This window comes from Arvicanthis niloticus, chromosome 8, assembly GCF_011762505.2.
Source record: "Arvicanthis niloticus isolate mArvNil1 chromosome 8, mArvNil1.pat.X, whole genome shotgun sequence".
NCBI classification, from domain to species: Eukaryota; Metazoa; Chordata; class Mammalia; order Rodentia; family Muridae; genus Arvicanthis; species Arvicanthis niloticus.
In genome coordinates, this window is record NC_047665.1 from 13,327,819 (window position 1) to 13,353,532 (window position 25,714).

The 25,714-nt window shown below is 42.7% G+C and overlaps 1 protein-coding gene and 1 pseudogene across 1 annotated transcript; both read right to left on the bottom strand.

Annotated features, from left to right (window-relative positions):
- Positions 1 to 8,383: 8,383 nt before the first annotated feature.
- LOC117713776 (uncharacterized) lies at positions 8,384 to 9,671 on the bottom strand (annotated as a pseudogene).
- Positions 9,669 to 12,129, bottom strand: LOC143433733 (uncharacterized). The gene is made up of 4 exons (XM_076939039.1): positions 11,911 to 12,129; positions 10,615 to 10,666; positions 10,054 to 10,114; positions 9,669 to 9,808 (listed from the first exon to the last, which is right to left on the bottom strand). Exons 1-4 carry the CDS (start codon positions 12,094 to 12,096, stop codon positions 9,676 to 9,678), a joined length of 432 nt encoding a protein of 143 aa, XP_076795154.1. The 5' UTR covers positions 12,097 to 12,129; the 3' UTR covers positions 9,669 to 9,675.
- Between the last annotated feature and the right edge of the window lie 13,585 nt (positions 12,130 to 25,714).

The following is a 25,714-nucleotide window of genomic DNA, read 5'->3' on the forward strand; positions in this document are numbered from 1 at the left end:
CTCTAGATGGATGTCAATGGCTCTGACAAAACGCAGGCTGGGACTGTGATTGTCTGGAGAGCCCACACTCAGAGCTCCTGGCTCTGATACAGACCTGTTAGAGAGTCTTACCTTGGAGCCAATAGGCTCCACTTTGCCTGGGAAGGAATTCTATGTAAGGATCTTGCTGGGTTCCTAAAGCTGAAAGGTTTATGTACTGAAAGCACACTTGGATTTCATGTGTGACCCCAGGCTTAGAAGAAGGCATCTGGAAATCTTGGGGACATAGTGACAGTTCCTGCTGCTGTTGATAATGGGTACCCGTTAACTCCCCTGTGTGCCCAGGCCCAAGGGGCATGCAGAAAGGTATGCCACCCTGAAGTGAGCTCCAGCTGCATCCAACAATGGGAAAGTTTATTGCTCTTTCCTGGTTATTATTCAGTGCATCTTGGATCTTGAAATACGTGGTGTGTTTGTAAATACGTGGTGTGTTTGTTTGTTTGTTTTGTGTATGTGTGAGTGTGAATGTGTGTGTATGTGTATGACTCTATGTGTGTGTGTGTGTGTGTATGTGTGTGTGTATGTGTGAGTGTGAATGTGTGTGTATGTGTATGACTGTGTATGAGTGTGTGTGTGTGTGAGTGTGTGTGTGTGTGTATGTGTGAGTGTGAATGTGTGTGTATGTGTATGACTGTGTATGAGTGTGTGTGTGTGTGAGTGTGTGTGTGTGTGTGTGTGTGAGACAATGTTTGTGTAGCACTTTTGCTCCTATCTACTACTCTTCTCAAAGGACAATGTGTCTTTCTTCTTCAGTGAAGCTGGTGTAAGGCTTTCTGGACAGCTTGGTCCCACTAAGTTTTGTTTTGTTTGATTTCGTTGTTGTCCTCTTCTTCCTCCTCTTCCTTTTCTTCTCTTCCTTCCTTTCTACCTCTTCATCTTCCTCTTCTTCCTCCTTCTCCTTCACCTTTGTTGAACATGCAGTACATCCTACCAACCAGGATGGGGTGCTAAGATGGAGAGACACTAACCAAAGATGCCAGTGAGGTTTAGACCTGGTGTTTTCAGAAGAAAGATGCAAGTAAGGAAATAAAAGGAAAGAAAGAGATTCAGGGTAAATTCTAGGGGTGCTGGAGCGTGAAGAGGCTAAGGAAGGCCCCAAGAATTCTTCTGTAAGGACAGCTTTACTCCTCCCAAACACTGAGCTGGATCAAGGAGACAGTCCCCACAACACAGTGTTGCAAAATGAAGAGGCCCGGACCTGTGTTATGAGATGGATTCCAGGTACTAAGCGTGTTTCTCAAAGGAGCCACAGAATTTTGTTTTCCTGAGGGCCATGTGACCATGTGATTTACAGTCTGTGATCCCTGGAGGAAAGGTAACAACTGCCCAGAGAGGTGGGAAGAATGGAGCTTCCAGTGAAAGGAGAGAAGATGTGCGTCCACCAGTAACTTGGGTTTGCTGGCCTGCTAAAGCATGAATACAAGAATCCTGTTTGGTTTGTTTTGTTTTGTTTTGTTTTGTTTTGTTTTGTTTTGTTTTAGTGCATGGGATTTGATCTGTGGTTCAATGCATGCTAAGCAATGTTCTACCACAAGCCATAGTCCCAGCCTCAGTAATAAAATTAAAATAGAGTGTCAGGTATGGAAGCCAATGCTATATTTCCTTAGACAGAAAATGTAACCAACCTATCACTAATGATTATTAAATCTGCAGGGACTTTGCAAGTTTATTGTAAAAGATAAGCATTGCTTGATGATATCCTTTGTCTCATTATATAACTGTAGTAAATGGATATTGTATGCATGGAGGCTCACAGCCATGTGTAACTCAATTTCCAGGGAAAAGTGCTTGACATAGAGTAATTTCCCCCCAAGATGTACAACCAATAAATACTCACATCCAGAATATATTTTCCTATGAATCAATGAAGAGAAAGGCTGTTAAGGGTAGGAGAATGGCTCAGCTGCATGTAATAAAACAGAAGTATAAACAGGTGCCAAAAATAAAGTCCCTGACCACATTGGCTACTACTAATTTTACTTACTGAAGTGAGTGAAATTGGGAAAAGAGGTTTCAAAATGAAACAAAATAAGCACACCCTATGCCAGTGGGAACCTCTGTACACCTGAGCTGGAGCTGCTATTAATAGCATCCTGCATGGAGGAAGTGCATTCCAGGGAAGTCACAGCAATTAACTGGGGAATGTGAACATCCATCAACTTTAGAATAAATAGAGAAATCTGGGTATATTAAAATTATGTGGGACTACTTAATACAAATGACTCAGATGTGGCTCTCCTGAGCAAGGCTGCATCATCCTATGCTACAGGGTTAAATGGGAGATGCCAGACAGAGAGGAGACACAGTATAAGCGAGCCAGGCTGCTGAGATGAGCAGGACAAGCACAGGGTATCAAGATTATTCTTAATTGAGGAGGTACTTAAAGCAAGGTGACTTCCTTTGCAGGGAGTAGGGGTGGTGACAGAGGAGCACATGGGCTTTGAGGGGTTGACAGAACCCTGCATGTTTATCGTTGGTGTTTGTGTACTTGTTTGTTATATACTAATGAATTGACATCACACAGATGTTTGGCTATATTTTCTTTATTTTACACTAAAAACAATATATGAAGAACATGAAAGAAGTGGAGTTGAGATCTGATGAAGTAGTAGGAGATGAAAAATGGATTGTTTCATTCAGGGCTTTGTGGGAGAGATGCAGAATTGAAAGAAAATGTGGGAGGATGGAAGGGAAATTGAACTTTGACAGATGATGGGGGCAGATAGGATCTTCGCTTTCCTTAGAGCTGGAAGGATTTTAAAGTAGGAAAGCAGGTTTCCAAATTATCTGCATAGAAGTCTTCCACCAGGAAACAATCTACAAGCTGACAGACATTGTGAAAACCACGGTGGCACTGGTACAGCATCATGTGAGCTGCATGTCCACATGTCAGCAAGTTAATGGCCTGGACAGGATAGATTTAGGTCTCCAGGGAGGGCACTGAGTAGACTCTGTGGTTTCTCTACAAGTTTTGCTGTGTTACTGGATGTACCTGTGTGACAAAACCCTCAGTAACCACCCATGGTCACACATTGCAGATTCTATTCTGAACCCTGCTCTAGTCAGAGGAAGGCAGACTGTGGATAGTTACTGCCTATCACTCAGCTGAGGTAAGTGTTGACAGGGACTCACCCCACATCAAAGTATGACTAGGGGCTTCTGGGATAGGTGATCTCTATGTCTGTTCTAGAAATACAGGTAGAGATTCTCCTACCTTGGATCTGGGAATGAAAGTTTGTGATTATTGCCTCTGTGCACCATTCTATACAGTAACACATCAATGTGTGACAGTGAAGGGAAGACATTGGGCTGCAGACCTGGGTGGGGTCTTCACATAATTGACTCATCCTGAAAAACATGTAGCCTTTCGTTGTCTCTGTCATAACAAAAAGATTAATACTAACTGCACAGCAATGGGACTCTGTGAGGGTGACACCTCATAGTCACTTTCCCACATGCCCTGTCTCTCCATAAACTGCACTGAGGTAGAAGCAATGCTGACTTTCCCCTGCTCTATCATTGTAGGACAGAAGCAAACATCTGTACTGAAAGACAGGAGCAAGAACCAGGAAAGAGCTCCTATCTGGGAAAGAGTCATGATCACAGAAGGAATAGCTCCAGAAAGAAAAAGAGTTTCTTTGTAAGAAAAAAAAAAAAAACAAGTTTATTACCAGGAGGCATTGTGGAATCAATCATTGTTATGATTGGCCAGATGGGACATCATCTAGAAAATTCTAGTGTGGGAAGGCAAGGATGGCCTGAGCCACCTGCTTCATGAGCTATTCTGGTGAGGTCTACCTGGTATCAGAAGCTCACTGGGCAGCAACTGAAGGCCAGGAGCATTCAGTTCTCCTGTTCGTGACTTGATGGTTCCCTTTGGGACTCAAAAAGCAGTCACAGCCCATTCCTATCTTTGTAATTTGATATGAGGCAAGGTTTTTATGGTCAAACCCTGGCTGATGTTAGTCTCCTATATCTCTGTATGTAAATGAATGCTGGTCCCCCCAGGGATTCTAGGTGGGTGCTGGTGTATTACAATTACAATCTTTGTTCTACATGGATCATGGGTCTCTGGACAGCAAGCCCTGGCATCTGCTTGTCTCCAATTCCCCTGTACCCACATGGAAGTTCTTACCCCTTGGATATGTGGAGCTGTCACAGCACATCCCTCTCTTCTCTTGGTTCAAATGTTGGTCACAGGCTCTCTGGGATTTAATCCCCTACTGTAGTTTGTCTCCAATTCCCCTGTATCTGAAGGGATAGCTATGCATGTCAGGGCTGGCGTGGCCACAGCTCATTCTGGTTGCTGCTCAGCTATGGTTTGTGTCACACAGACTCTCAGAAGAGTGGAATGGGTCACCTTGCTAGGATGTCATTGATTCATCTTATACCCTTGTACCTTTGATGAGTCCCCTTCAGTGTTCTCCAAGATATGGAACAGAACATTCACAGGGGATTGCAGTTCAGTTATCATATTGTAGATGAAGGTTGTCCTTGGTAAGACTACCTGTGTGTGCTTGTCAGCTGGTAGGCCCCACATGGAAGACTTGGGGGTTTGCCACCTAGTCTGGAACCTGGGCAGAGTGCTGTGAAAACAAGTTGGCCTTACCAGGGTGTACTCTACTGGGGCCACCTGGATGGTGTCTCACAGACCAGGCCTCTGGCCACTTGTTTGCACTGAAAATGATTTTACTGTACCCTTGTGTTTTTGGAGTTGAGTCCTGTAAGTGTTGTGGCATAGGTGTTTGGAGGTGGCCTGGTATTCTGTTAGCCTCTAAAGACACAAAGTCTCTGGGACTGATACTGATGACTTTGCCATCTTGAATCTCCCTGGATCCCAGACTCACTCTCCAAGCAGGAGGTGGCTCTTCTTTTACCTCAACAGTATTAATTTGTTTGGCTGCTGAAGTTGGAGCCCTTTCTCCACTCCTCACACTCCTGGGGCAATGTCCTGAGTCCACTTCCTGAAACTCTTCTGTGGTGCATGCTTGTCCATTTGGGGGTTGGTATGTGGTTACAGGCTACCTGTTCAGTACCTCGAATAGTCCTGCTCTGCTGGGGATTTTCAATCTGGAAGTAGAAAGCAGGTCGCTGTACTTTAACGAATCTCTGTAATGGGTCTGGATGGGCCTTTGAGGCTCCATGGCTGGCAGCAGGTGGAGGGGTTCTTTTGGATTTCAGAATCTCTGGAATCCAATCCATAAACACAGCACCCTCATCCTATCAGCTGGTGCACTTTCTAACAATGTCCCTCCTGGATCTCTGTGATGCAAATTTCCCAGGACTGGGGCAGTCTTGGTATAGTGTTCACACTTGATCAACCAAAGATGAGTGAGGAAGGACACACAGCCTGGGGGAGGTTTGAGTAAGGAAAGCCAGGTGGCATGACATCCCTTGCTCAAGCATGGGCGAATATGATCTCCTTCTGTCTCTTCCTGGAGGCTCTATGTTGTCTGATGCCAGCTTCCTTTCAGTCTTTGAGTTCAGAGTGGAATGATGTCCAGTAGGACTCGGGTCAGACAGTTTGTCTGTCCTCAGTGAAGTGTTCCTGGGTTTCAGCCCATTCCCAGAAGTGCTGCATAAAAGGCCAGCCACCTTTTTTGCACCAATACAAAGGCCCTCCTTGAAGATGTTCTGTAAATCGGAGTTCCTTATGTTCTTCTGTAAGGGCAGCCCCGTGGGCACAGGCCCCATCTTTTTGCTACAGTTGCAGCTTTCTGGGTTGGGGATGGAGGGCGGGGCAGGCTGAGAGAGTTGAGGCCTGCTGTTGGAATAATGGCTTTGTCCCTGAAGCTGGGTCAGTTTCCTGGATGGGAGGAATCTGATGGGGTTCTCCCACAGTGGTTGCCTGTTGCTCCTTGTGGTGCTGGAGCACCTGACAGTGCTGAGTAAGGATGGAGGCAGGCCTGATAGCCTTAGTATCCAGGCTGACCCTGGGCAAGTTCCCAGTGTGCTTCCTAATGGGATTTAGGTGGTTTGGGTCAACATAACTTTTGGGAATTTTTGAATATGGTCCCTGTTTCCAGGGTAGGCTTTCAGTTGGTAGGGCATGACACTGCACAGGTCCTACTCTTGAAACAAAGAGGCGACCCTTCTTACTCTCTCTGTATACAAGTTTCCTGATCTCTGTGGTCATGGAGAACATGAAACCTGCATTTTCCAGGAAGTGTTCTCTCATCCATCCTTGACTCATCACACTGCATAAATAACACCTTTCCCTGTCACTGTGTTGACAAAACAGAAGAAGGCACTGTCTATGCCACAGTTACCATGGATGTCCTCAGTCAGGGTTCCTCATACAGAGTCCTACCAAATTCTGAGCTCTATAGCTGCCTCTGGGCTACCCTGTGATATCTGCTTCCTCAGACCAAGGGGGATTCAAGCCCTGATCTGAGGCCCTTGGTCTCCTCACCTGCTTTTCATCAGCTCAACCCCAACAAAAACAAGCACCTGAACAGAGGACGGATGATCTTTCTCTGAGCTTGTCCTGTGTTCCCACCAACTTAGAAATGCAGTCTGTCCATGGAGCCTCACTCGTCCTTAGTGGCCTCTCTGCCTCCTTGTACAGATGCTCTGAGAGCTTCAGGCAGACACCTCAGGGCCACTCTCACTTCTGCCCTGCCTGTCAGCCCCTGCAGACTCTTGTGGGGCTTTCCCTTCACCTGTGTGTAGCTAGATATTAGCTACTTTGTAGGTTGTCTTTCTTCTACTCTTCTCCATCCTTTTTTGTTCAGCCATTCTATTCCCTAACACTTGATAGAAGAGAATGAAAGGATAGACGGGAGATGCGGAGACATCGTTCTTAGAGTACTTCCTGATGATTGGAGGGTTGAGTTCCCTGGGGAGCCTTCATCTTCACTGTCATGATACCAAATTACTTTTTCTTCCTCTTCTCTGCACACAACTACTGAACAAACCACAAACACCAGCAAGCTATAACAGCCTTACAAGGTAGGACAACCCACCATGTCCCCCAAGGACCTGGCATTTATGTATTCTCTGAAAAGTCCCCAGAATTCCAAAAGCCACAAGAACAGAGAAAATATCCTCTGCTGGCAAAATCATGCCCCGGCCTGAACATGAGGCAAGTCATACTCATCTGCTGTGGACAATTTGTAGCAGCCCCTGAGATTAAAATAAAAGAATTCATTCTTAGTGATTTTTAAAAAATCAAAATTTGTCAATACTCCTGTGTTTCTAAAAAGTATGAGAGTAACAGTCATGAAGAATGGGATGCCACTCCACTGTGTGAGAACCAAGGCTCTCCTCTCATTTGGGATGTCCTGTTTGCTCCCAGGTGGTGGTGACACTGGGTACTCCTTCAGGAATGGGTTTAATAAGAAAAGAGCCCCACTCCACACATGATAGCAGCGGTCATGTCCATTGCTATGTCCATGGAGCTGGGGCTCATCCATGAGTCACTAATGCTGTTCATCAGAGCGAGAAAATTCTCCATCTTCTGAATCCCAGTGCAGCTGTCAGAACACTGAGTCCTGTAGTGCAGTGTGAGATGTGTCAGGAGGCTCAGGCCACGTCACACAGGTTTTGGCTCCTCATCACAAAGGGATCCTGGCAGGAGAGTGGGTGCCACAGCCTCTGTCCAGCCTCTTAGCTCAATGTCCCCTCCTGTGTCCTCTCTGTCTCCCTCCTTCCAATTCTGCTGCTGAAATCACTCACAAGTAGATTCGGTCCACGACTTGGTCCTCATCCCTGAGCTCCAGGACTCCTCTGTGTAGGCATATCTTTATTGTAGTACATGTTTGTCATATTACAGTCTGTAGCATGGTCTCTGTGGAGTTGTTCTGCAGAACCTGCCGCCACATTAAACTCTCGGGGGTCTATCTGCTGCACACTTGGTCTCTGGCCTCTTCTAGTGGGGGAACATGGTGGGAGGTCCAGGTAGCTAGTAGGACCACACTGTAGCCTTAATAAATATGTGCCTTGTCAGGTGGCACACCAACTTTGGGTAAAACTCAATAAAAATTTAAGATTATTTACCTGAGAGTTATAGACGTATTTTTATTTCTTTTTTTAAAAAGTGAGTGGGTAGAGCTGGGACAAGTCACATGACTCCAGCATGGGGGCTGTGAGATGGGGGTGGAGGTGGGTTGGTGGTAGGATTAGGGTAGGGGGAAATTTTGAAACAAACAAACAAACAAACAAACAAAAAAATGCTTGCAGGCAGAGGCCCCCTGCTGTGAGAAATTGCAGGCTGATTTTTTGTTACAAAAAGAATAAAGTAACCTTCTTTTAGGACAGAGAGGTTTGTGCTAGAAATTAAAATTGATGTTATTTGATTTTAGGAAAGATTTAGAAACAGTTTTGTCTGATTCACCTGGGGTATCTAGCCCTGCAATGGATCTGGATGGACCTCTGAGGCCCCGTGGCTGGCAGCATGTGGAGGGGCTCTTTGGGTCTCCTGAATCTCTGGAAGTGAGTGTATAGATACATCACTCTCTAGCCTGGCAGCTGATGCACTTTCTACCAATGTCCCTCCTGGATCTTGGTGATGCAAATTTTCCAGGGCTGAGGTAGCCTTGGAATAGTGTTCAGCCTTGGAATCACAGATGGGTGAGGAGGGATACACACCTGGGGGAGGTTTGAGGCTGGAAGCCCAGGTGGGTCTAGATCCCTTGCCTCAAAGGTCTGCAGATAGAATCTTTTGTCTTTTCCTGGAAGTTCTGTGATGTTTGTTGCCAGCTTCCTTTCAATCTCTGAGTCAAGCAGGGAATGATGTTCAGCAGAGTTCATGTCAGTTTGTCTGTCTTCAGTGCAGGATGCCTTGTTTTCAGCCCCTTCCCAGAGGTGCTGCATAAAAGGCAAGCCACCTTTTTTGCCCCAATCTTTTTCTTGCCATCCTTGATGGTGTTATGCACATCAGACTTAGCTATGTCTTTCTTTAAGGGTATCCCTGTGGGCACAGACCCCCATCATTTCTCTACATTTGCAGCTTTTGGAGTTGAGGATGGAGGCCTGGGCAGGCTGGGAGATTGAGGCCTCCTTTTTAAAAATGATCACAGTTTGCTGGGAAATGTCCCTGAAGCTGGGTCCGTTTCCTGGATGGGAGGAATCTGATGGGGTTCCCTGTTGTTCTCCCACAGTAGTTGCCTGTGGCTCCTTATGGTGCTGGAGCATCTGACAGTGCTGAGTAAGGATGGAGGCAGGCCTGATAGCCTTAGTATCCAGGCTGACTCTGGGCAAGTTCCCAGTGTGCTTCCTAATGGGATTTAGGTGGTTTGTGTCAACATAACCTTTGAGAGTTACTGAATATGGTCCCTGTTTCCAGGGTAGGCTTTCAGTTGATAGGGAAGCCTGTATCCTTCTCTCAGTGGTAGGACATGACACTGCACAGGTCCTGCATTTCAAACAAGGAGGTATTTGCTTTAGGGTAGAGCTTGGGAGGATTTTCTTTTCTTGGACTTCACACTGACCAAGTTTGGTTTCACAGGTTGGTGAGGTAATGGCTGATACCTGGAATGCTGTGGAGGTCCTTTAGCCTAGGATGGAGCTTGGGCAGGACCACAGGTACCAATAAACCTCACAGATTTATGTTTTCCCAAGGACAGACTACTGAGGACATAGGCAGTCACCACAACTGATTCAGAGATAATAGAGGGTATGCCCCAGAAAAGTCAACTAAATTTGTGCAATAAAGTACTCCAGGACCTTGAGGTGAGACAACAGTTGAGAAAGAGGAAGGTGATCCAATTTCTGACTAGGGTTCCAAAAGGGTTGTTGTGTGGAGTCCTCGAAAAGTTGCTTGGTGACCCTGCAAAAGACAGGAGGCAGAAGCATCAGCCCCAACAAGAGGATCCTGAGTCCCCTAGGTCTGTGTAAATGTGGCACTTGTGCTCTTAGAGTCCCTCCATTGCCTCCATATCACATGTCCCTTAGTGTCACATCCAACAGGGCTGTCTTCAAATCCCACAGTGCATATCTTCTTCAGTATGTTGATCCCCAGACCCTGAGCTCCCATTCTGGTATGCAAAATTCCATAAGACAAAGATTTCTTACTTTTTCTTAGGTTGTGATGGAGTCTTGGTCTCTTCCATAGTGTTTCCTCCATCTCTATAACCTGGAGAGAGTTATGTAGGATCAGACAAGGAATGAGAACACACAGGGCTGAGGCATCTCTCTTATGACTATCCATGCTAGGACTCTAATGCTCAACCACCATATTTCAAGGACAGATCACTGAGAGTGAGCAAGGGGTATGGAGGGACCTCATGTCTCCATTTACAATTTCCTTGCTCCTCCCTCAACCTGTGCAATTCCACTAACAACATTGTTATGGCCACAGGGTCAGTTATCTGAAAGAGAAATACAGCTGGGAGAATTGAACCTATGTTTTGTCAGGAGGACCTGAAATTCCTCCATACCTGGTCACAGCATCACTTCAGTGCCTCGAACCACACTCTCATGTGTAGCACCCAGCCCTTCCTATCACAAAACCTGGAAATTCTATAATTCTAATTTCCTTCCCAGAAGCCCCCCTTTTCTTTCCTGCATACCATGTATGTTTAACTAAAGGGAAGGCCAGAAGAAATTTCTCTCCACGGGAAATCAGAACCCTACCTTCTCCAGCTGCAGTTTTCTTCCCGGTCTTCTTCTGCCCCCTCTTCACATCCTGCCAGTTAGAAACACTACAAATGAGCTGGTGCCCTTCTCTGTGGTAGACAAGATTCTTGCTCTATGTTGTCATGGAGAACATGAAACCTACATTTTCCAGTATTCTGTCATCCATCCTTGACTCATTCACACTGTGCATAAACACATTTCTTGTCACCTTGTTTTCAGAACAGAAGAAGGCACTGTTTATGTCCCAGTTACCTTGGATGTCCCCAGTCAGTGTTCCTCAGACAGGATCCTACCCAAGGCTGAGCTCTCCAGCTGCCTCTGGGCTGTAAGGTGGTATCTGCTTCCTCAGATCAGAGGAGACTCAAGCCCTTATCTGAGGCCTTGGTCTCATCACCTGCTTCATATCAGCTCAGCACAAACAAAACAAGGGCCTGAACAGAGGACAGATGACCTTTCTCTGAGCTTCTCCTATGTCCCCCACATCTCAGAAGTGTAATCTGTTTATGTAGGCACAGTAGTCCTTAGTGGGCTCTCTGCCTCCTTGTACAGATGCTCTGAGAGGTTCAGGCAGACACCTCAGGGCCACTCTCACCTCTGCCCTGCCCTTCAGCCCCTACAGATTCTTTGTGGAGATTTCCCCTCTCCTGTCTAGGTAGACTTCAGTTACACTGTAGGTTCTTCTTTCTTCCACCCTTCTCCACCCTTTTACTTCCACCCACTCTATCACCTAACACTTGAAAGGAGAGAAAAAAAAAAAGGACGTAGGGAAAAGGAGGAGATGTTATTGTTAGACTGGTTTCTGTGATTACAAGAAGTTGGGGAGTCTGAGGGGCTTGACTTCTTTAGGGAAGTTTTATCTTCACTGTCCACATACCAATTTTTTTCTTCTGTCTTATGTTCACACAACTACTGAAGAAACCACAAACACCAGCAAGGGATAACAAATGACAACAAAGTATAAAGCACCATGTCTCCTAAGGACCTAGTATTTGCATATTCTCTGAAAAGTCTGAAGAATTCCAAAAGTCTCAGGAACAGAGAAAATATCAGCTGTTGGCAAAATCATGCCCTGGCTTGAACATGAGACAAGTCACACTCATCTGCTGTGGACAATTTGAAGCAGCCTCACATATCATACCTGAGATTAAAGTAAAAGAATATGTTCTTGTGTTAAGGTTTTTAAAAGAAATACAAAAACTGTCCCTATACATGTTTTTTTCTAGGAAATGTGAGAGTAACAGTCATGAACAACAGACTGCTGCTCCATTGTGTGTGAACCAAGGCTCTCCTCACCTTTAGGATGTCCCTTTCACTCTCAGGTGGTGGTGACACTGGGTACTCCTTCAGGAAGGGGAGTAGTAGGAAAAAGAGCCCCACTCCACACATAATTGCAATGCTCATGTCCGTTGCTATGTCCATGGAGCTGGGGCTCATCCATGAGTCACTAATGCTGTTCATCAGAGCGAGAAAATTCTCCATCTTCTGAATCCCAGTGCAGCTCTCAGACCGCTGAGTCCTGGAGTGTAGTGTGAGATGTGTCAGGAGGGCTCAGGTCACATCACACAGGAGTGGCCTCCTCATCACAAAGGCCTCCAGGCAGGAGAGAGGCTGCCACAGCCCCTCCCCAGCAACCAGCCCAGTGTTCCCTCCTGTGTCCTTTTCCTGCTCCCTCCTTCCAAATCCTGCTGCTGAATCAGGCACAAATAAACCTCCCCTCATGGTTTGTTCCTTATCCCTGAGACTCAGTACTCCTCTGTGTGGACATATGTTTTGTTCAACCTACTTTCTAACAGTTAAATTCCCCTCTATCTCACCATCCACCAGAAGTGGGACAGAAAGGTTATTAGAATATCAGGGAAGTGAACCTGTATAGAAATAGTTCTACAGGGCCATTAAAATCTTCTCATTCTCATTCCAGTCCCCTAGCAAGGACCAAACATGAATCAGCCCCTTCAGAGCAGTCCACTGGGCAGACAGCACACATGAATCAGCAAGGGCAGTTCAATGCAGATGAATCTGTGAGCCTCACCAATGGGGCCTGAGTCCCAGGAAGCAGCAAAAAGCCTCAGCAATCTCACTAGAACTCCTTTGATGAGATTCTCTCTAAGAAGACTGGGCAGGTGAAGCTCAGCAGTGCAGCATAAGGTGAACTAATACAAGCTTGTCCCCAGAATGAGCAGCAAGTTAGAGCAAGGCCAACCAAAGCTCAAGCTCCCACTGCCTGTGGGGTCATAGTAATGTTCCTTCTAAACACCATGTATTCTTTCACTTGTCTGCTTTAGCCAAACATTCTTTCACCTGTGTGTCCCAGAAAATCATCAGTACCTAACTGAGTCTCTAAAGAACCCAGAAATTGACATTGTGTATTTCCTCCTAGAAGATATCTACTTGAGTCAATCAGGCTCTTAGTTGTTGACAAAGCGGGCTTCTCTGTGGAACTTGAGTTGTGTCTTCAGGATTGCTGATCTCAGGTTGTCTTCTGTCTGCAGATCCCTGTCTGTTCATTATGTGATCACAGCTTGTCTCAAGTCAGACACAAAACTTTCTTATCTATTTATTTATTTAGCTCTCTCATTATTCAATATAACCTAAAACAATGTACTTTTTTGCCTCCAGGTATAGAATGGTATGGAAAATCAAATTCATTTCTTAACCAAAAGAATGGGTGTGTGTGTGTGTGGGTGTGTGTGTGTGTGTGTGCGTGTAGCACTTTAGCTCTGACCCAGCACTATTGTCAAAGGATAATGTGACTGCCATATTCAATAACCCTGGTATTGAGGTGCTCTGGCCAGCTTTGTGCTGCTAAGGGTTTTTTGTTGTTGTTGTTGGCTCTGAGATTTTCTTTAAATTATTTATCATGCACTATCACCTCTCAAGCAGAGGGGGCAATAAGAGACAGTGACACTAGAGATAGAGCAGCAAGTTAGAGCAAGGCCAAGCTAAAATAATGTGCTTTTTGCCTCAGGAATAGAATGGTAAGGAAACTGAAATTCAGTTCTTAACCATTGAATGCATGGGCTGACTTTTAACTAAACCTTCTATGATAATTAAAATGCTTGGTGGATTTTGCTTCATTTCTTTACATGTTTACTTTTTAAATTAGCAAACTCTAATGGAATTTATTTAGGTATTTTAAAATACGCAATTGTCTTGCTATTAGAAGTATTAGCACAACCAACATGGATGTGTAAGTATCTCCTTGGCAGAAAGTATAGCACATCCTTTGAGGACTGTTTGTTGACACAGTTTCATAAAATATCCCCCTTTGCCTAAGCAAAACAGTTCCCAAAAAAGGAGACTATGAAGGCAGTATTTCTTAAGACCTTATTATGCTACATGTACCCTCCACCCTGTATCAACTTCCTTATTCCCCAGCTTCTCACTCTCTGACTGAATAAGTATTCTGACCGGCTCCCTCCTTTTGACAGACCCTCCATTTTCTCAGGAGAGAGTCTCCCTTTGCTGTGTGCCCTAAGAACAACAGCCTCATCTCTTGAGGTCAGACTCTTGATACATTCCCAACTTTTGTTTCTAAACTCTGAATTCTAAACATGTGGAAAATTTCCACAGGCCCCACATTCTCTTGTCTTCTGTCAGGTACAATTCCAGGAGCACCCTCTTTTATCTTCCAGACATGTTTGATCAATCCCTAAACTCAAGGGATGCCTCTGTGGCAGGATTTGACTGCCATGTTTTACCTTAGTCCCAACACCTGCTATGGGTTCCAAATTATGTTTACCAAGAGATACTCCAATTAGAAGAACTGAGACCAGTAACTCTCCTTTGCTTCCCAATTTGTCCTCAGTATACAACAGATATCAGTCATTGGCCAGAATGTTGAACTTTTGATGTTAATAACTTAACTGACTTAATTTCATAAGACAGAATGCAATATGGCCTGAGGTCGCACATATAACCCCTCTATGCCTTCTGCTACACCTACCTCCGTGTCTCTTTTTCTATCTTCACTCCTGTCCACCCAGTTCCCTAACACTCTTGGGTACAAATCTGGCCAACACAACCTCTCTACCACACAGTTCTAAACATCTCTGGGAAGCTCCTTGTCTGCAACTGTGAGAAGTAGAGCTGTTCAGAGGATATGTGTAGTAGGCCCTGCTGCATCTTAATGCCGGGTTCTTCTGCCTGCTATCTCTAGGCACATTGTCCTCTGACATAAACTTTCTTTCCTCCTCAAACCCCTTCGTTCCACACATGATTGCTTTTCTTTCTGCCCAATCTAATAATGTTTACTAAGGTTAAGGTTCTCTTTCACAATAAAAATGAAAAAACTAAAATTGCAGCAAACAATAATGCTCAAAATCTTAGTGTATTAATATATGCCTTATATATGAATAAATATATAAGCCATATGTTTATATATGAATATAATTTGATTTTTACATCTTAAACTACCAAATGGACTTTAAATTTATTTGTTAATGGTCTATCTTGTAGCATGGTATTAAGAAATAAAAATGTATAATGATGAAAAACAGAAATTATTTAAATATAGAAAGATATATATCTAAAGATCAAGTTTCTGCAAGTTATGAAAGTCTAAATTGTTTTAATAAAAAAGAAAAAGAAAATAGAAAGCATTTGTAGGTTATGAAGGGCTGAGTAATTAAAGGTGCATAAAAAATAAAACTTACAGATAATGTACACTGTATTGAAAGGTCTTAAGGTAGATGATCAGCAGTTACAAAACTGGCTAAAATATAAATCACATCAAAGTTTATTTAAAAGAATCTAACTATTAAAACATCGAATAGTAGTTAAAATAACCACACTGGTGTAAGTGATCTTCTGGGTGTTTAGCAACCTTCTTGAATGCTATTCTCATACAGGCAGAGAGGCCTAAAAAGGAGAAATTTTCCACTTCCTTGACTCCACCGTCAATGAGGTCCCAGAGGACTGTGAGTTATCTTGTTTTGCAACTGTGTGAAGTCAACTGTTCTCCTGGTTGGGAAGGGCATGAGACCCCACTCAATGAATTCTAACCAGAGTCCAGTTTACCAAGAGGAGGGTCAACAAGCCACAGCCAGGCTGAGCAGTCTGGCTTATCCTCATACACAAGGACAACTGGTCATAAAGGGCTCAAGGAGTCAGAGGACTCTCAAAACCCAGTGGCCGGAGGACTGCATCATCAATTGGCTGTAACAGGACAAAAACACAAACTGCTATCCTAAGACATTATAGTAAGGCATATACAATGTAGACAATTATTTCATACTAATGATTCTCTTATGCACACAGACACACACACACACACAGAGAGAGAGAGAGAGAGAGAGAGAGAGACAGAGAGAGAGAGAGAGAGAGAGAGAGAGAGAGAGAGAGAGAGAGAGCTGTACAGCTGTGATATAAGGCCTTGGCTTTCATCAGCAACTACCTACAACATCTATTCACAGCTAAAAACCAAACCAAAACCAAACCACCACCACCACTGCCACCACCACCACCACCATCAACAACAACAAAACAGGCCTGGCTTCTTTAATGCTGAGGCCAAATCTGAAACTACAACTACAGAACACCAGCTCTTTCTCACAGCTGTAATAGCTCCTTCTGTGTGTTAACTACCCTGTTCCCTGATTAAGGAAGACTGCTAGGGACTCTGTCATCAAACTCTAGGTTGGGAAAATTAGTAAGCAAACTCAAGCAGTTTCCTTAGAACATTACTACACAATCCTATAAAAATGTCTCGATCAGATTCTATTCTGCTTTAAACTGTTGATAAGATTCAACTTCCTTTACCTTTTACTTTTTAAATTCAGTATATTCTGTCTATTGTAGGTACTTTTCACTTTAATGTAAAATTTAGGATCAGCTTGCCAAATTCCCACTCTCCAGCACATCTGCAGGGATTGTGAGGGGTCAGCACTGAACTTTAGGGGACTTGAGGAGGATCACTGTCTTCATAATTCCCAGCATCCACTTAGCTACAGCTTCTCTTCCTCTCTGCAATGCTTCATTTCCAAATCTTTACTTCTTTTGTGAATGAAACTGTATAATTAGTTTTTTCATATTTTTGGGTTTCTAAAAATATAATTTTTCTAGAAATACCATTTGCTGTAAGCTTAGACTATTGGGTCTTAGTGTGTTCTGTTCTGATTGACAGTCTCACTGTTTTCTACAGAGTCACATCCTCAGGACTGTTAGCCCTATGAACATTCCAGGCTGGATGACTTCCTGCCTCCATCCCTTTCCCTTCCCTATGCTCTTCTTTCTCCTTCTCCTCCCTTTTTCTTCTCTTCCTCCATCCATTCTCTTTTCATTTGGAGACCAGATATTTATGAAATTTACCATGTACATTGTGTGTTTGTGTGTGTGTGTGTGTGTGTGTGTGTGTGTGTGTGTGGTTTGTCTGCATGCCTGTATATATATATATATGTAGTAATCAGAGGTCAACCTTGGGTGTCACTCTTCAGCTACCAGCCATTTTTACTTTGTAATTAAAATTCACTTTCATTTTTGTGTGTGCATGTGTGTGTGTGCGCGTGCCTGTGTGTGTTTCTGTTTCTATGAAGGTCAGAAGACAACTTGTCATTTCTGTCATTCTACCACGTGGGTTCTGGGAATTGAATTCAGATCATCAGACTGGGAGGCAAGTAACTTTGCTTACAGAAATAGCTTACTGGCCAAACCTTAATTATTATTTTGTGACAAGGCCTCACTATATAGCTTTACCTGGCCTGGACTTTCTATGTAGAACAGACTGGCCTAAACAGAATTTGGCCTGCCTTTACCTTCTGAATGTGGGGAGTACAGGAGTGTACTACCCTGCCTGGCATTTACTGTATAAAATCAATGGTAAATTCCTCAAAATTTAGAAGAAACTGTGCCAATTCCCTTCTTTTTCATTTTGGCAGTGTCAGGAATAGAATCTAGGACAGCCTTTTACCCCACAGCTCCTACAGTTACTTCAGTGTACAACAGCTGATGGCGTCCTTCCTAACCCAGTCTTTGAAAGTAACATCACAGAAAAAAACAGATAAGATAAAGAATGGAAACGACACACCCGTATCTGTTGTGAACACAACTCAATGAAGTATTAGAGCATTGTCCAATTGTGGTTGGGGCAAACCTACAATGCCAGGACTCCCAAGGTAGATGCAGTGGTATCAAGAGTTCAATATTAGCTTGAGCTCCATACCAAGGTCCATCTCAGTCCAGAAACAGCAAGACAAGGACTCTTAAAAGTAAGAATTTTAAAAGTAACCAATAAAGTATATCAATTCCCAATATGAAAAGAAATTATACACCTGTTACTGTAGGTTTGCAGGACAATGTGTAAATAGCCAGGCTTCCCTGGTCCTCTCCTGCCTTTGCCATGGCCCAAGCCTCCCAGCAACCCTATAGAGCCTCGGTGTCATAGGAAAAGGATGTGAAAGCAAAGAGTAATAGGTAAAGAGAATATTGTCCTACTGGAGCCCTTGATGACACTGTGTATCTTAAGGCAGAGGAGTGATGGGACTAACCTACAAAACAACACACGGACTATTAGGAAAACTCCCCAAATAAATGTTGTGTACTTATTCTAATAGAAAACAAGGATCCCATTCTTGGAAATAACTACTATATGATTATAAACATAATCAACATAAACACACATTTCCCACCAAATCCCAGTATTTTAATAATTCTCTCATTTTATAGGTGTTGCCTACACCATGGGTTTATCTAGAGCAGTGTTTCTTAACCTTCAAATGCTGCAACCCTTTAATACAGTTCCTCATGTTGTGGTGACCACCAATATAAAATTATTTTCAGTGCTGCTTCATAACTGGAATTTTGATACTGAGTGGTGTGTTGGCTCCAAAGACCATCATAAATAAGTGTTTTTTTTTTTTTTTTATGACCATGACCACAGGTTGAAAACAACTGACCTAGCAAGTAGCCTCATCTAACAGAAAACTCTTAAAAAAATTTTAGTGGGTCTAGCTTTGGCCCTGCTCCCCAGTCTGGAGGTGATTTGCAGGACTATGAAAACATCCTTCTATCCCGAGTGAAAACCTTTGGGCCGCAAACTAACAAGCTTGGAACTCTATGACCACACATCCTATTTGGATCTGCCCACCACCACAGCTGGGTCTGACCAGGACACAATCTGCAGAGTAGGGTCTTCCCTGGACATAGACTGCAGAATGGCATCTGTCTGGGACACAGACAAAATTGTAGGGTACCTTAATCTCTGTCATCTGGCTCAAGGCTCACCCCAACTTCCTGAGAATTCTTGCTGACATAAGGATCATCCAGCCAAAACCAGGTAAACCCAGATACCTAAAGGAGAGCATAAGAATAAAATCAACAAGAACCAGGGCAATATGGCACCACCAGAGCCCAGCTATCTTGCTACAACAAACCCTGGATATCCTAATGAAACTGAAGCACAAGAAGAGTATATTATATCCAAACTTGTAAGGATACTAGAGGCCTTTAAAGAAAAAAATGAATAATTCTCTTAAGGAAATACAGGGAAATACATTAAAAGAGTTAGAGGCATTAAAACAGGAAGCCAATAAATATAAAAAATACAGGAAAATACAATCAAACATTTTTAACACATGAATAAAACTGTCCAAGACCTGAAGGGGGAAATGGAAATAATAAATAAAGCATCAACTAAGGCAATCCTAGAGATGGAAAACCTAGGAAAGAGAACAGAAACTACAGATGCAAGCATCACCAACAGAATATAGGAGATGGAAGAGAGAATCTCATCAACAGAAGATACAACAGAAGAAATCAATATACTGGTCAAAGAAAATGCAAAATCTAAAAAAGCTATCACAAAAAACCATCCAGGATATCTGGAACATTTGAAAAGATCAAACCTAAGAATATTAGGACTAGAAGAAGATTCCCAGCTCAAAGGCCAAGAAAACATCGTCAACAAAATACAGAAGAAACTTTCCCTAGCTTAAAGAAGGAGATGCCTATAAATGTACAAGACACAGAACACCACATAGGTTGGACCAGAAAAGAAAAACATCCAATCTCATAATAATCTAAACACTAAATATGCAGAACAAAGAATTTTATAAGCAACAAGGAAAAAGGCCAACTAACATATAAAGGCACACCTCTCATAATTACATCCTATTTCTCATTTGACACTCTAAAACCTAGAAGGGCCTGGGCAGAGGACTTGCAGACCCTGAGAGATCACAGATATCAGCCTAGAATATTATACCCAGCAAAAGTTTCAATCACCATAGATGGAGAAACCAAGATATCCAATGACAAAACCACATTCAAACAATACCTTTCCACTAACTCAGTGCTGCAAAGGATACTAAAAGGAAAACTCCAACCCAATGAGGCTAACATTGCTCAAGAAAACACAAGAAATGAATACTTTATCACCATTAAAACTAATAAAAGAACCTTTCAGTGGTGGCATTTAATCCCAGCACTTGGGAAGCAGAGGCAGGCAGATTTCTGAGTTTGAGGCCAGCCTGGTCTACAGAGTGAGTTCCAGGACAGCCAAGGCTACACAGAAAAACCCTGTCTCAAAAAAAAAACAAACAAACAAAAAACAAACAAACAACCAAAAAAACTAATAGAAGAGAAACACACACTCAGTCACCACCATCAAAATAACAGGAAGTAACAATTATTGGTCATTAATATTTCTCAGCAACAATGACTCATTTTCTCAGTAAAAGGACACAAACTAAGAGAATGAATGCATAAATAAAATCCATCATTCTGCTGTGTCTAAAAAATACATTTCAGCAACAAAGATAGTTATTATCTCAGTATAAAGGTCTGGCAAAATGGTTTTACAAGCCAATTGACCCAAGAAACAAGCTGGAGTAACTACTCTAATAACTAAGAAAACAGACTTCCAACCAAAAGTAATCCAAAGAGATTGGGAAGGACACTTCATACCTATCAAAGGAAAAAAAAATCCACCAAGAAGACATCTCAGTTCTGAACATCTATGCCTCAAATGCAAGGATACCCACCTTCATAAAAGAAATGTTACTAAAGTTTAATTCACACATTAAATCCTGCACATTAATAGTAGGAGACCTCAACACCCCATTCTCACCAATGGACAGATCAAACAGAGAAATAAGAAAACTAACAGAGGTTATGATTCAAATGGACTTAAAAGATATCTATAGAATATTTCACCCAACCACAAAAGAATATACCACATCCTCACACCTCACAGAACCTTCTCCCAAAATGACCATATAATTGGCCAGAAAGCTAACCTCAACATATAAGACTGAAAGAAGCTCACACATCTTATCAGATCACTATGGATTAAAGCTTCAACAACAACAGAAACAACAGGAAACCTATGTATTCATGAAAACTGAACAACTCCCTACTCCATGATCACTGGGACAGAGAAGAAATAAAGAAATTAAAGACAATCTAGAATTTAAATAAAATGAGAGCACAACATACCCAAACTATGGGACACTATGAAAGCAGTGCTACGAGGAAAGATCATAGCACTAAATGCCCTCATAAAGAAATTGGAGATCCTTTTATACTATCAAATTAAAATTTCTTATACTAACAAATTAAATTATTTAAAAAATTAAATTAACATCTGAAGGCTTCAGGAAAAAAAAACAGAATCAAACATACACAGGAGGAATAGAAGACTGGAAATATTCCAACTCAGGGCTGAAATGAATAAATGAGAAACCAAGAGAACACTGTAAAAATTCACTGTAACCAAGAGCTGGTTCTTTGAGAAAATCAACATGTTAAAAAAAAAAAAACCTTAGCCAAACTAACTAAAAGTCAGAAAGACCGTATCCAAATTGTAAAAAGCAGAAATGAAAAAGGGAGACATAACAACAGATACCGAGGAAATCCAAAGAAATTTTAGAAATTTCAGAAGGCTGTATTCTACACTGTGGGGAGCCGACAGAAGGCGGCTATCATCCTTGCAGCCATCTTGAGCCACATACCCTGACAAGAGATTTGTTTACAACAGCCTACAACAGCTGAGCACACTCTGATAACATCTTGTTTTAGATATCCAGGATTTTCCCTTGGGTGTGTGAGATTTAAAGGTGTGACTTAAAGGCATGACTTAAAGGCGTGACTTAAGAAGTGAGACTTAAGAGTGATATAAAAGGCAGAGGCAGACAGAAGAAGGGACTAGCAACTTGGAAAGGTACTAGTGACTGGAAACTTGGAAGAGAAACTTAGGACTAGTGATTTGAGACTAGAAACTTGGAACGTGGGACTAGGAACTTAGAAAGAGAGAGACACAAGAATAAATGGGACTGAATCACACGCTGTCTGGTCTCCATTCTTCACGTCCATCCTCACTCCCTCTCTTGCTGAACCATGACCCGCAGACCAGAGCAGCAGTACTAACCGGGACAATTTAGCCCCCAAGCTTGGGGCAGTGCGGGCTCTAACAATTTTGGCCCCCAAGCTTGGGACAGTGCGGGTTCCAACATTTGGCAGAGTGGTCCCCGACACTCCACACAATTGAAAAATCTAAATGAATGAGGTATCTTTTTAGATACCAATTGGCAAAGTTAAATCAAGATCAAATAAACTATTTAAATTGCCCTATAACCCCTAAAGGAATAGAAACAGTCATTAAAATCTCACAACCAAAACACACCCTGGCCCAGATGCTTCTAGCACAGAATTCTACCAGACTTTCAAAGAAGAGCTAATGGCAATACTTCTCAAACCATTCTACAAAATATAAACAGAAAGAACACTGCCAAACCCATTCTATGAGGCCTCAGTCACCTCAATATCTAAACCACATAAAGACTCGACAAAGAAAGAGAATTCCAGACGAATTTTTCTTATAACCTTTGATGCAAAATTAATCAACAAAATACTTGCAAACTGAATCCAAGAACACATCAAACCCATTATCCACCATGATCAGGTAGGATTCATTCTAAGAATATAGGTGTGGTTAAATAATTAAAAATCCATCAATGTAATCTACTATATGAACAAATTGAAAGGAAAAACCCACATGATCATCTCACTAGATGATAAAAAGGCATTTGACAAAAACCAACACCCCATCATGATAAAAGTATTGGAGAAAGCAGGGATACAAGGGGCATACCTAAATACTATAAGGGCAATATATAGCAAGCCAATCACCAACATATAATTAATGGAGAGAAACTTAAAACATTCCCACTAAAATCAAGGATAAGACAAGGCTGTCTACTCTCCCCACATCTCTCCACTATCATTCTTGAAGTTCTTGGTAGAACAATACAACCACTAAAGCAGATCAAGGAGATACAAACTGGAAAACAAGTCAAAGAAAGTATCACTGCTTACAGGTGATATGATAGTATACATAAGTGACCCCCAAATTCTACCAGAGAACTCCTACAGCTCATAAACAACCTCAGCAATATGGCTGGATATAAAATTAACTAAGAAAAATCAGTAATCCTCTACACAAGTGCTAAACAGTCTAAGAAAGAATTTACGGAAACAGTACCCTTCACAATTGCCACAAATAAGATAAAATACCTTGCTGTAACTGTAACCAGCAATTGTAAACCCTATATGACAAGAACTTCAAGTCTATGAAGAAAGAAATTGAAGAAGATAGAAAATGTGGAAAGATCGTCCATGTTTATGGATCGTAGGATAAAGATAGTGGAAATGGCCATCTTACCAAATGCAATCTACAGACTCAATGCACTGCTCATCAAAATGCCAACACAATTCTTCACAGAGCTTTTAAGACCAATTCTCAGCTTCATGAGGAAAACCGAAAAACCCAGGATAGCCAAAAACATCCTGAGTAGTAGAAGAAACTTGTGTAGGCATCACCATCCCTGACCTCAACTGTACAGAGCAATAGTAATATAAACTGCATGATTTTGACATTAAAAAACAGGCAGGTTGATCAATGGAATCAAAGTTAAGACCCCCAAATAAACCCATAACCCATGGACACTAGATTTTTGGAGAAGAAGCCAAAACCATACAATGGAATAGGAAGAGCATCTCCAACAAATGGTGTTGGACTAACTGGACATCTGCATGTAGAAGAATGAAAATAGCTCCATATTTATCATCCTGCACAATCTCAAGTCCAAATGGAGCAAAGACCTCAACATCAAACCAGACACTCTGAATTTAATAGTAGAGAAAGTGGGAAATATCTTGAACACACGCTGGTACAGGAGAAAATTTCCTGAACAGAAAATCAGTGGCTCGGGCAATTGGGTCAAGAATTAATAAAAGGGACTCAATGAAATTGAAAAGCTTCTATAGGGCAAAGGACACATAAGCACCATGCAGGTTAGGAAAGGATCTTCACCAACTATACATCTGACAGAGGGCTAATGTCCAAAATATACAAAGAACTCAAGAACTTAGACTACAAAAATCCAAATAAGCCAATAAAAACATGGAGTACAGAATTTAACAGACTTCTCAAGAGAGGAATCTCCAATGGCGGAGAAGCACTTAAAGGAACGTACAACATCCTTAGTCATCAGGGAAAATGCACATCCAAATGATTCTGAGATTCCACCTCACACCAATCAGAATGGCTAAGATCAAAAGTCAAACACATAAATAAATAAATAAATAAATAAATAAATAAATAAATAAATATAAATAAATAAATCTTTAGTGTAGCTGGGTGGATCTCTTGCATTCAAGACTAGCGTGGTCTATAGGCTGTTCCAAGACAGTCAGGGTTATACAGAGAAACACTGTTGGGGATTCAGGAGGTGTATAAACACAATGACAATAATCATGCAGTTTTAAAAAGTTAAATCACTCTACCTCAATCCTCTTCACCTCCATCAGCCTGGCCTGGTGCAACCTCCCTGACAGGCCTTGGCCTTTCAGTACCCCTCCGCTGTTGCCCACACAGGTTTTGGGTGCCATGGACACTGACGAGTCCCTGGGGCAGCAGAGCCTGAGTGATGCTGAGCTGCTCTGTCAGTGGCAGCCACAAAGTGAGGAGTGAGAAGAAACAGTGGCTCCAACGTCTGCGACCACTGGACTCAACAACCAACTGCCGCATAAATCAACAGCTTTCAGACCTAGTCTCTCTCGTGAGACTCCAACAGATCAGGCTGACCCCACCCTGGATAGAATCACATTCACACAAATCCCTCCCCCTTCTCAAAGCCCCGCCCAAACAAGAACTTTCTGCCCACTCACCCAGTTCTTGGTTCTTGTGCTCTGGGCTCCTGTGAAGGGGTGGGGATCACTAGCCAGGGCAGCGCTTCTGTGAAGTGTCTGCTTCCCAGGGACAATGCCTCCTGCTGGAGGCAGAGTAGTAATGTACAACTGAAGCTGCACTCCTAAAAGATCCAGTTCTCCAAATTCCCAGATCCCAGTTGACAGGTAGTACTGCTAGCTTCTGGCCTGGTGGTCCCAGGAGCCATTCTCCTAGCTACTTGCCCCATTGCTAAAACATCAGCATCGACCTTTAAAGGCTGGGTTTAACCTGTGAATCTGTAGGCAGTCTACAAAGCACTGTCTGTTTAGTAATCGCCAACTGCAACAGGTCTACTTAAACCATTACAGAAACTTATTCAGACAGCAACGTAGCCTCGCATTTGCTTAAAATTTAAAATATACTTGTCTTGACCACCAGGGCATTAAACAGGTGTCCAGGGAGGTCACCTGAAAGAGAAGATGGCGAACAGGTGAACGCAAAGAATGGCGATCTGTCTACAAGCTGATCAAATCGCGATTTTTACTTTTTCACACAGGGGTTATATACACAAAAAAGGCAGGGTGTGGGGGAAGGGGATGACTCAGGAGCATAAGTGTTTAGGGGGAATACAGACATCTTCCAGAGCAGAGTATCAGCTGGGTGAAGCTTCAGGGGACAGGCCACTCCGACTCCACCTATCCCTATCTTGTCCCTATCTAAGTTATGGATAATAATAATAATAATCCATCCAGGTTACTTATCTCCAAGGTCTATGACTAGAGCCTGGCAACTGTCCTCCAAAGCTGCTTGTTTACAATAGCTTCTAGCCAGCTGTTTCAAGGGTTTTTCACAGAGACCCAAGACTGTGTTAGCAGGCTGGCTTTAAGCTTACGTCTGATTCCAGGCTTTCAGTATACAAACAGAGATGCCCCTGAC

What these genes read in the sequence shown, in the direction of transcription:
- LOC143433733 (XM_076939039.1), bottom strand. Translation starts at nt 12,096, where the DNA reads ATGGAGAATTTTCTCGCTCTGATGAACAGCATTAGTGACTCATGGATG. An exon ending in GTGAAAGGGACATCCTAAAG is followed by an intron (nt 10,667 to 11,910) that starts GTGAGGAGAGCC and finishes TCTAACTGGCAG; the next exon opens with GATGTGAAGAGGGGGCAGAA. An exon ending in GAAAACTGCAGCTGGAGAAG is followed by an intron (nt 10,115 to 10,614) that starts GTAGGGTTCTGA and finishes AACTCTCTCCAG; the next exon opens with GTTATAGAGATGGAGGAAAC.